Genomic DNA, 11,699 nt, shown 5'->3' on the forward strand with positions numbered 1-11,699 from the left:
AGAAATGGAGAGACAGGGACAGAGGACACCGGAGACACACAGAACACATGGGTAGGAGTTCCTGTATCCTTTAAAATATATTCCCCACAAAGCTTTAAATAGAAAAGCATGTATCTCCAGGACCTTAACATGTATTTGAAGCCCATTAGTGAATTACTCTTCATCCACAGCTGTTGACCCAGCTGAAAATCTACTGTTACTGACAATCACCTTATTAGTGCAGAGAAAGGCTGGGCAAGAGATTCAGAGTTTTCATCTTGTGATGAACAACTGCACCAGTATATTGTATTATGGATTTATTTTTTTAAACATAGAAGGACTTACACACTCAGAATAAATCAGAAGACCACTGCAATGATTAATGATATAAAGGTTAAGAGTTAAAATTCAGGGGCTGCCACAGTTCATGTTGCAGAGTAAACTGAATGGGCTTTAATCATTGTATACTGCTTTTCTGCAGCCTCAAACACACCAGTGTACTTGGATTTGCTATGAGGCAAGAGGCTGTTGCCCACTTGTCACAGGAAAATGTATTTTCAGGAATCAACATCGAGATTATGGAAGTTAAATGTGGCAGGACAAACCATAGGAAAAAAAGAATGGATAAGATCATATTATATTATACTGAAGGTGAGGAGACAATATTCAACTTGTAATTCTACCAGTCTCCAAGTTCATGTTTGCAACGTCAGCATTCATCTAATAAATTATGCAATGATGTGTTGATCCTAGAGGTCTTTTCCAACCTTAATGTTTCCATGATTGTCTGATATAAGGAATCCATTATTTGTCAGCACACTGACAGAAATGTGAGTGACTCAAACAGTGATGAGGAGGTTTCTCAGTTGAATGCAGGATTTCTCATTGTTGCACAGCCATTAACGGCAGACAGGACTAATGCCTAAAAGTTATGGTGATCGATTCTAATTTTTTTTCCTATGAAAACGTTAAGACAGGTGAAAGTCGTGATTTGGTTTCTTAAGCATCACATTTTTTTTTTATAAAACAAGTTGAAAGAGTTAGCTGTTCCTGTAACACTTAACACTTGTACACAAAGTGCGAGAGGTTTGATACAACAGAGAAGAGTTACCTGAATTCCCCACAGTGCCATTGTTCACCAGTGAGTTTGGAGTCACAGGATTGTGCCAGTGTCCCTCATGAGAAGTGCTGGGGATTCCCATGGGCCTGGCAGCAGGCTGTGCAAAGATGATACTGGGATCATTCAAGCTTACACTGCTCTGGTTATTTGTGGTGCTGCTGCTGCCAGATCTCATAGAAAATGGAACATTTGTAGAATGAGGAGGGTTACCCGGTGCAGAGTGAATAACAGGCCCATGAATAGGCCAAGAAGTGTTGGGAAGCTGAATTTGGTGGTGATGGTGCATCTGAAGTAGTCCCAGGTTATGCAAGGTGGAATACTGACCTGGGGGAGATTGGGGAAAGTTAAACAAAGGCAGCTGGACCTGATGGGGTGGCTGTGCACCCTGCTGTGGCTGAGAAACGTGCTTAGACTGGGATATTGATTGTGGCTGAGTCTGGTTAATGGAGGCTGGCTGAGAGGAATTCTGTGGGAATTGTTGAGGTTGTGGAGAATAAGATGACTGATGCGAATCAGACTGGAGGAAAAAAAAAAGTATGAATTTCTGATTAGTTCACTGGCTATTTAATGGTGTTTTCTTTAATAAGCACCCACTGTTAGACTATTCATAAAATGGCAAAGCACTCCCCAGCCACACCCCAAAGACTGCACCCAAGTTCCTGTTGGCTTCAGTAAGTGCAGGTCAACTGACAGTGACTTTCACCAACAGATAATTTGGACTCGTAATGTGGCACATCCCACCATCAGAAACACCATTCTGAGCAAACATTAGCCCCAAGCTCTTCATTAGACTCCACACACACTTGTTTCTAGTTTTTAATCAGTCTCTTCCCTATCCTACTTATTTACAGCCCAGTATCTCATTAACTAATTGCCTTACTTCTAAATACAGTGGTTCTTAATACTGCAGTTTTTTAAGTAATTCCAAAGTAAGCTCCTAATATTTCTACCATTTAAAAAAATCTGTTAAACAAGAAATGCAGATTCCAAAAACCCAGTTTCAACCTTCATATCCTGGTGCTAGGCTATGGCTAAAGGCACAGTAATAGCAATTATTACAGCCTTTGCAGAGTTCTTACAAAACTTTCCCTTTCACCAGCAACAGAAATAGGCATGAGGCTATTTTATCTGTTTAGAATTGCAACTAAACAGAGAAGTACTTCAAGAACTGGGTGGCTGGGAAAAGAGTTACTCAGTTCATCTGCCAAAACTTAATGCCATTGTCTGGATTCCCCACTCTGGTTTTAAGCATTGAGACAAGATGCTGATGGAATGAGTGCCTCCAGAGACATTCAAATGAGACAGGTACCTAAACCAGAGAGGATGACCTAAATCTCAGATCTCTTTCTCCCCCTGAGACTGACTTCTCTCCAGAGACTACAGCAGCCAGCCAAGCTCCAAGAGCCTCAGCTGCTGTTGAACACCTGGAGTTATAGGTCTCTGCAGCTTGTCACTATCCCTGATTTATCACTATTGCCTGTCCATTTAAACTGGCAGTCACTTGTCTCCAATAACCAGAGGTGTCTGCAGGACCTCCCCATGCCACAGCATCCCCTCTAGCAGCACACTGTGTGTCTGTGCCAGGGTAAAAGCTGGAGCCCAGAAGCTGGGATTGCTCCCTGCTGCTATTCCAGCTGTGCCTGTATGAGTGCCTCCTGTACCTTTCTATCAAACCAGGAAGAGAAGGTAAAACCTGGGATTTGAAAGATGATCACTGGTTTAACAGTTTAAATGTTATAAAAATAAAGCACATGCACTGACCACAAACATTCCTGCAGATATTAACCTACCACAGGCATGCACTGGATGTGCCAGCAGCAGGAAAAGAGGCATATTACACTCCAGCCTAGATCTGCTTCCCATTCTCTCCCTCTTACTCCATCAATATTCCCCCTTCCCGTTCTTCTCAAACAATTCCTGGACAGAACATATTCACCAAGAAATCCTGGCCAAATGACAACCATGCAACACACAGAGAGTCCATGACATCCAGGTGACACAAGAATGTGCACATGATGTGTCTGGTCCTGAGTCCACCCACACATTTAGCTTCAATTCCCGAGGCTCCTAAAAAATATGGCTCCTAAAAAAAATACTCCTGTGGCATGTTCAGCCCTTCACTTAGATTAGGACTGTATCAGCCTCTCTTTAGAAGCACACTGTAAGTCATGAGGTCTCTGTTACTGGAGCCAGCATTCCAAGAAATGCTTGCTGATCAGTTAGGAAAGTAGTAAACTGAACAAACAGCATTAGTGATCAGCAGCCCTGATTACTGTATTTGCTTACTTGCCAGTTTCATTAGGAGGCACATGCTTCTCCGACTAACACCTTAAAATAAATTCATTTCTGCTGTACTGTCTGCTCCAAAAATATTAAATGCCAACAGCTGTATTTGCTCAACCCTCTGCTAACCATATCCACTCAGAAGCAGATTAAACACATTTTATGTAGCTCTATAGAGACCTGAACAAATTCTAGCATAAAACTACCAAAAATTTCCCCATTGTTCTGCTTGTGCTTCTAGTCTGCTCTGGCAGGCATTTCATTGAAGTATGACTTAGCTGTGTTCTGTGTCTGTTCACTACAGTCCCTTAAGACAGATCTCTTAAACCACAAAGAGTCATGGTTGTCAGTAACCTAAGTCTCCAGCATGTTAACAATGAGCTGTGCTTCATCTCCCTTAGTAACTCCAGAGCGCTGCCAGAACAATGAGAATTTGAAAAGCATCCTAGCTTAATCTGGCCTTTCAGAATTGCAAGGTATCTCATATCAAACTTGACTATGAGGTTTCCATACTGAAAAACCATAAATGCTCCCCAAGACACAGCACATCATAAATCAAAGTTTCACTAATTGGCAGAGTGCAACACTGTCATTATCAAGTGCAGAATCTGTTGAGAAAAAACTGTGCAAACCTGTTCCCAGCATAGCTAGTTTGCTACAGCTTTGCTCCCTGCAGTCCCCCCTCACAGAACTTACACATTCTGATGACTGCCTGGTGCGCAGGGGTCGCTCCACCTGCTGCTGGCCCACAGCCACCAGCTGGGAATTTACCATGCTCCGGACCAGCTGTGTGCCTGATCAAGGAACAGAAATGTTAATAAAACCCACAAGGTGACAGAATAATGAGCAGAACTGGGAGTCAGCAATACCTTAACTCTCATGTGACACAGAGTAGGTAAATCACTTTAACCTCTGCTCTCCTTTAAGTGGAAACTTTTCCCTCTACTGGCAGCACACAACATTAATAGGTATAGGAGCTAAACACAAAATCTATTTTTGAGTAAAACAAAGTCTAGCAGGAACAAGGCTCACTTTGCTATCAGGCTGAAGCTCTACTTTATATAGGTTTCCACATTACTGCTGTAAGCAGTGGCACTTTAAATAGCAATAGCAACAGCAGAAACTCCTGGGCAAAGAAAGGAAACTAAAAAAAAGACTAAAGGATAACAGAACACAGAAGCAAGGCTCTCTCTGAAGTTCATTTATGAATACTTTTCCTCTTTTTTCAATTATCACAGGCACCCAAGGGCCTGATTTGAATGGGTTTGCAATTAATCTTCTCTAAGTACTACCAGTAATTTGAAAGCTGGATCTAGCCTAATTCATCTGTATGGTTTTTTTTAGGTGTTACTGAAAGACTGCTGATTTTTGCTGAAAATACATTTACTTACCTCTCACAGATGACGGAGGGTTAGCTAACATTTGAGAAACATTTGGAACAGGAAATGCATTCAATTATTATTATTATTATTACTACTACTGCTTCTAAATGCACCCATTGTGAGTGGAAGACAAATAATGCAATACCCTGAAGTACACTGTATTTTACTGCTGAGTACATTTTTACCACCCATGCAAAGACTATACTTCAGGAGGCATTACTCCCCTTGAAGAAAAGCAACACAGACTAAAAGCTGTATTTGCAATGACTGAAATATCACCTGCAGGATTTTTTTTTTTAAAGATAATTACCAAGTCTGTACAGAAACCTAGAGAAAAGGGATCTCACAGCTTTCAAATTATCCTAACACATAAACTAACTTACCTGGCACACTATTATTTCTCTGACGGGTTTGTTTGAATTCAGGACAATCTCTCCTAACATGACCCACATCCCCACAGATGAAACACCTTTTCTCTCTTGTTTCTCTGTCATCTTCTTTCACCTCTTTTTCATCATCTTTCTCATTCTCCTTTTTCTTCAACCTGAACAATAATTTTTATTAGCAGTATCACAAAACCACACACACACAAACACATCATCTCTGTAGAATTGTTGTACTGTTATGTTCAAAGGAAATGGTTACATAACCAACAGCTGTACCAGAATACAGACATCTCAGGAATCCCAAAAAACACTTTCAGATTCTGGGCTGGTTAATAGCCTGTATAAACTTTAAGAATTTAGAAGCTCCTGAGACCTGTCCAAAAGCTGTCTGACTGTATTAGAGCAGAACTATGACTGCAGTTAAGCAGCCTAAGCCTGCCAGGTAGCTGGGGATAGCACAGCATAGCAGTTCTATGCAGCAATCCCACTGAGTCAGAATATACCCAAAACAAGTGAGCTGCAGCTTGTTCATACAACCTCCCCCTCACTGGAGAGGGCACATTTCTCTGTCAGCATCTGAGCCCAGACAGGATGTGCAGCAAAGCACTGAGGCCCTTTCAAACACTCAGTTCTAATACAGCAGGAGAACTAGTGATCAGGAACCAAGACAAGAAGCAAAGGTCTTTTTCCGCAAGATATCTGTAGGATTGTTAAATATTAGTATTATTTTGGGAGCTGTATATACAATCTGAGAGAGATTCTGTGTGGCTGTGCTGTAGTAGCAGTTTGTGTGAAGAGCAGATCACAGCTTCTTTTCCTGAGGTAGATGTAGGGAAAGAGGTGATGCAACTCCATGTGCTAGTACTTGTACAGAGAGCATCTGAAAGAAATAGTCCACCTGTGACCACAGGATTCCAGTGCACTTTCATGTATCTTGAACTCTGCTGACTGAACAAAAGGCTGTAAATAAAAATTTTGTAGCAGGAAGAGACCAAGAACCCTTTGAAGAATTATGGAGCACACGACTGAACATAAGGAGTACATGAAAAAGCCCAGATTAATTTGCATTCTGAGGGCTTCAACAGGCTTTAGCAGGAGTCAGACAACCTAGGCTGACTGGGTCATTAAATAGCCAAAGCTGTAAAAAGTGAGGAGTGCATGTTCTCTGTCAATTCCTGCTAAACTCTCTTTGGAGAGATTGACCTGCACGTACCAGGGACTCCTTTTGCAGGAGTCCTGGACCCAAAATTCCTAAATAAAATTAATGTACAAGTGCGAGATCACCAAGTGACTGGCACTAGTATGATGTTACAGAAATGCACCTTAACTATTTACATTTTAACTAATCCTAGAGTTATTTTAATAAACTTTTACCTGCCTTGCAGATGTACATTATCAGATTTAGAGAACAATTCAAATTCAATCCTGTCTTCTGCACATGATCACTACAGGAAATCCATTTTAACACATGACAAATTTTGCAGCCAGGTAATATGTTCTCCATCTGAATTTACACTATACAAAGATAATTTAGTGATCAAAGTTGAGCTTAACTACATATGAACATACTATGGACTGTTGATTTTACTCTGTGTGTGCTTCTATAAACACTTAAAATTTAAAGTGATGATCAGAAACTCTTAAGAAAAGCAAAAAATAGGATAGGGAATTGAGGATCAGATACGAAGCTCTGATTTTCTCTGCAATTTAGCAATTTTCTCATTTCCATTAAATCTTCAAATATCCAAATCCCTCATGATTTAACCTCAAAGGTTTCCCAATAGCTTTGTGTATTACTTACCTCCTCCTCTTTGGACAGTCTTTCATGTAGTGACCAATTTTTCCACAGACACGACAACATCTGTCATTGGGTGCCAATTCCCCATCTGTCAGCACTTTTGAGTCAAAAAAGTATTCCTATCAAAACACATCAGACAGATAAAATATATAAACCACTCACTTATAAGACTGAGAAATGAAAGCAAAATTGTCAGCTTTCATCTCTTATTGCTCCCTGAATGATACTACTTCTGAGATTATACCTGGCCCTTTTCTTCCCCTAGATAATGGCAGCTTTTTCAGAGATATGAAGCAGTTTGGGCTAAAAAAGGGCTATTTGCTCTCAGGGACAGAGGATGAATTTGCAGAACAGCTTATCCAGGCTCCAGCCTGCTGCCCACCTTTTGCATCCTCAAAGACTCTTAAGAGGGCAATTTTTTTGCATATGATCTATTTTGGTACCTGAGTCAGTACTTGTGTGCTTTCCAAAGCACCCAATGTCCCTTCCCAGATGACATGATTACATCCATTTAGACAGAACACAGCTCAGGTGGGAAACAGATGGAGCATCTGCAGACTGACCTGTATCACTCCCCTCCCCTGGAATTTGCTCAGGACAGCTGCAGTTCTGATGTGTGTCAGCACAAAGGTTTACAAAGCCCACAGGTTACAGCCTCTGAGCAACAGAATTATTGTGAAAGTACTGTCTTGCCTGAAAGACTGAAATGGAGGTACAAACTCAGAAGAAAAACACAGATAAAGCAAGCAAATGGAAAAAAGAAGATATGGAAGGATGACAGGAAATAAAAGCTTTCAAAAGATTTTTTAAATCCTTTAGAAATTCAAGTTCTGTTCAAAGCTACTGGGAGAACAGTCCTGCGAATTGTTTTAGAAAATACCTTTCCAAGTTGATCTTAAAAATACTAATTATAGTATTTTATTTGCTCATATTTAAAAAGTAGCAGTCTCTTATACATCAATGACTGGGGCCTGTAGCACAGAGCAGTACTTTCTCCAAAATGATATTGAATGAACGCATTCCTCACCCTGACTCACTACACAGATTTTAAAGGTCAACTGTTAAAAAAAAAGTCAATCATCATCCTTTTCCTTGCTTAAGCAGCAATCCTTACTCTCTCCACCAAGTGGAAAAATAAATAGAATGTAGCATCTCTTGGATCTGTTTTCTTCAGCTAGTAAAGAAGAGCCAGTAAAGTTCCTAGAGCTGTTTCTGAGTTTTACAGCCAAATTTGCAGTTTTCTGCAATATTTAACATCATACAGTGGGAGGTTTTATAAAAAACAAAACACAAATTAAACTTACTTTTCCCAAACCTGCCAATAATACTCATCACCCATCCAACCACTCCTCTGAATTTTATATTGCAGGAGCCCAGTACTAAACTGTACATTTAATGCAGACAAAGTATAACTACACATATTGTGCATACCAAATTGATAAATACATACAAGAGACTTGCCTTGGGTGCATCAACTCAGTGGACAAAGAAAATTTAAAAACATACTAAAAACTCTGAGAACTTACAGCTTCTCTTCCAACAGCTGGGTAGAATGGGGTACCAAATAACTTTCTCCCATTGATAAATGCCTTCATTATAAAGTTGGTCACTATTGAAGAAAGACAAAGTTATTGGAAAACAACAGAAAAGGCACAACTCAGCAAACATTAGCCATCAGCAGACATTAATTGCTTACTTTTCCTAGAGACTCCAGCACCCAAATTATGATTCAAGTCAAAAGGATCTGCACAAAGAAGGGAGAAAAAAAAATCAGAGTTGGAAAAAATATGCTGCAACAGAATTTTTGGTTTTAATGCAGAGATTTCCATTTTAAATGCATTCACAGAGTAGATTATAGCAAAACAACACTCTAAGTTTTAAAACTGTGACTAACCATAATACAATAAGAAGAACAATTCACTGACATTTAGTAAAAGCTATGAGTCTCATCAATTTTGTGAGCTTGTGAGGACTTGTAAACAATGGTTTTTTTAAAACACTGGTTTTTTAAAAACACTGACTGTAGTTTTCTCACATAAAGATCCTGTGCAAAGAGAACAGCCTCTCAAGCAACAGTTTCCTACTCCTCATGAATGGAAACTCAATTCAGCAGAGGAGTACCTTCGATGGCAATACATTTGGATGTCCACTGCTTCTCAAACGTGGTTAACAGCTTCTTCTGCCGGATGCTGATCACATATTCCTTGAAGTCAAATTCCTCAGTGTAGAACCGCAGCAGCCCCAGCCAGAGCTCTCCAAGAGATTCAGTGTTCTTTCCAAGAGAAGGCAGACGCTTCTTCTGCATGCAGTTGAAGACAATTTATTCAGCTAGAGTTACTGCAGCACTCCTGAAATACCTCTCTAACTATGTTTGTCTATTATGAACAGTTTCTTTTGGTTAAAGTAAGGTTAAATCATTACAGTTAAGACTAAACCTGGACTGTTTTTAAGAATAAAAAGTATTTTTCCTGATTTATGCTATTTAGAAATTACTTAAAATAAACCAAGCAAAAGCAGAAACTCAAAACAGGACTCATTTGGGAAGTGGCAACACTACGGATATGGAAGTTTAATTAATTAATAAAATCGATCTTTTATATATTACACTGTTAATGTATTACTTTTCCTGAAAAGCAAGGTTTAAGTTTTAGTGACACTTCTGGAATTAGAAGATTACCAATTCTTCCATGTCATCAAAGAAAAATGCATTCCATCCATCCACCATTCTTTGTGGAATCTGTTTGCCATCAAATATCTGCCAGAACAGAGAGTGACAGTTACTGCTCTAATTCAAAGTCACTGTAAAATACTTGCAGTTCTTTTGGTAAAAGAATAATATAAAAATATAAATACTTTAATTTTAACAATTACTTCTTATACAGACAGAATTTCCCATTGGTAAAAAGTCTGAAAGTCTTTCTGCATTGTTGCTGTACCTTTCAAATTATTTGGATATTTAATTTTTACTTGTTCTTTGCAACTAAGAAAACATGACTGAATTACCTTGTCAAGATTCCAACATCTCTCTTGCCCACAGATTCTCTAAGGAGACTTTATACGATTTCTATTACATTTTGACTTTAGCACAGCCAAGGGGAAATTCCGCTGTTACTTAAATGCACTCTCAAGGTAGCAGTAAAATAAAATTCCCCAACTGCTACTAAAGTATCAGCAAGAAAGTCTATGAGTCTCAACTGCAATGTTTAAGCCAACTTTCCTCTTGCACACAGAAACCAAAAGAGGCAGAAAGGGACAATTTTCAGACGTGCCTGGGAGTTCCAGAATGTATCCAGGAAGAAGCAGATAGCTGAACAATTATATTCTCCCTATCCATACAATGGGGGTACAGAACATTATTTTCTTAAAAAAGCTTCCTGGCACATGTAAAATATTATCTTTAAAGTTGTACCAAAGCATCAATTATCTTTTTTCCCCGTCATCAAATAATAAAATAAACTTTTTCTCTTACAGATAAAGTGTTGAGCAATAAATGCTTCTGACAATAACTGGCTGAAGAGCTGGACTCACATTTCAAGAGCATCTGGTGCAGTCTCATAATTACAATTCCCTTCTCTCCATACCACCTGCCAATTTTTTTCTATCCTGTTCAGCATATAAATATCATCATAAGTCCAAAATCTTAAAGTAAATGTAACAGCAGAACTTAGGCCCAACAGACTCCCAGTTTTGATCTAATTTTCTTGGCAAGTTTTACCTACTAAAACCAAGAGGGAGTTAAGAACCTGCTGATTAGAAGGGCCCCATATTTCATTCATCCCCCTGATCCTAAAATCCCAGACTTCTCATATTTGGCTTGAAGAAAAAGTGCATCTATTTTCATAGCCTCATTTTCTGAACACCTACCTCCTGAAGAACTGGAATAACTGGTGGATTTCTCTGCTGTAGAAAGTACAAAACCATAAGAATATAGGCATACGAAGACAGACTACCACGGGATGCATCACCAATATCGCAGCGCTGAAAAAATACATTTTAAACAAAATGCTGAATTTACATTTCACTGTTCAAGACTAACAGCTATGTCAGAGAGCAAACAGAAACCCCATAAGTAACAGCAAATACATTCACCTCATAATTAAAAATTGTTTTATGAAGCCTGAAAAATAAATGCACCCAAGAGTCAACTGCCATCTGGCAAATCCACAGCATAATTTGTCTAACATAAAAACAGAAAAGCTTTTCATAGCCAAAATACTTTAAAAAAAATTTATAATGTGCCAAACTGAAAAAAAAAGCCCAAATCAAAACCCCCAAAACATAAATCCCAGGTTTCAATACTATAAAATTTAATTTTCCTTAACTCATGCTTCAAGAGCTGTTTCTATGATTCCTTATTATTTTGGTTCCCCCTCCCCTTTTTAAAAAATAATTCATTGACAGCAAGTATTTCCATGTTGTACTGGCAATGCAGCCATACGTGGCATTTTGCTAGCAAACATACACATACCTAATTAAACCACGGTGCAGCCTGCACAACACTGTGCAAAACAAACATCCCTGAGCAAGTCAGGGAGCTGGAACTAGATGGGACTAAGGTCCCTTCCAACCCAAGCCTTTCTATGACTCTGATCAGTGAATTACCTTACTATGCTTGAGTATCTCATTACAGTATAACCTCTCCACAGCACCTGCTTCTAAGCTATCCTGTGCTTTGAGCCTGTGTCATATCAAGCAATGCATTTTTAACCTCCTAGGGCTGGAAAAAACGGATTCACAAATTACTTTCACAT

At 39.2% G+C, this 11,699-nt stretch overlaps 1 protein-coding gene across 4 annotated transcripts in view; it reads right to left on the minus strand.

The window, feature by feature from the left end:
• Nucleotides 1–11,699, minus strand: part of TUT4 (terminal uridylyl transferase 4) — a 44,872-nt gene that overhangs the window by 2,930 nt on the left and 30,243 nt on the right. For 3 of the 4 annotated variants that reach the window (XM_048312288.1, XM_048312290.1, XM_048312287.1), the window contains exons 20-29: nt 10,813–10,926; nt 9,626–9,703; nt 9,070–9,247; nt 8,645–8,692; nt 8,475–8,557; nt 6,952–7,067; nt 5,148–5,308; nt 4,774–4,797; nt 4,079–4,176; nt 1,091–1,616 (exon numbers count right to left, since the gene is read on the minus strand). In XM_048312288.1, coding sequence (XP_048168245.1) covers nt 1,091–1,616; nt 4,079–4,176; nt 4,774–4,797; nt 5,148–5,308; nt 6,952–7,067; nt 8,475–8,557; nt 8,645–8,692; nt 9,070–9,247; nt 9,626–9,703; nt 10,813–10,926 — 1,426 coding nt within the window. The remainder of the gene's footprint in view (nt 1–1,090; nt 1,617–4,078; nt 4,177–4,773; nt 4,798–5,147; nt 5,309–6,951; nt 7,068–8,474; nt 8,558–8,644; nt 8,693–9,069; nt 9,248–9,625; nt 9,704–10,812; nt 10,927–11,699) is intronic. The other variant, XM_048312289.1, reaches the window with a different exon arrangement.

This window comes from Corvus hawaiiensis, chromosome 9 (genome assembly GCF_020740725.1).
Source record: "Corvus hawaiiensis isolate bCorHaw1 chromosome 9, bCorHaw1.pri.cur, whole genome shotgun sequence".
Taxonomy (NCBI): Eukaryota; Metazoa; Chordata; class Aves; order Passeriformes; family Corvidae; genus Corvus; species Corvus hawaiiensis.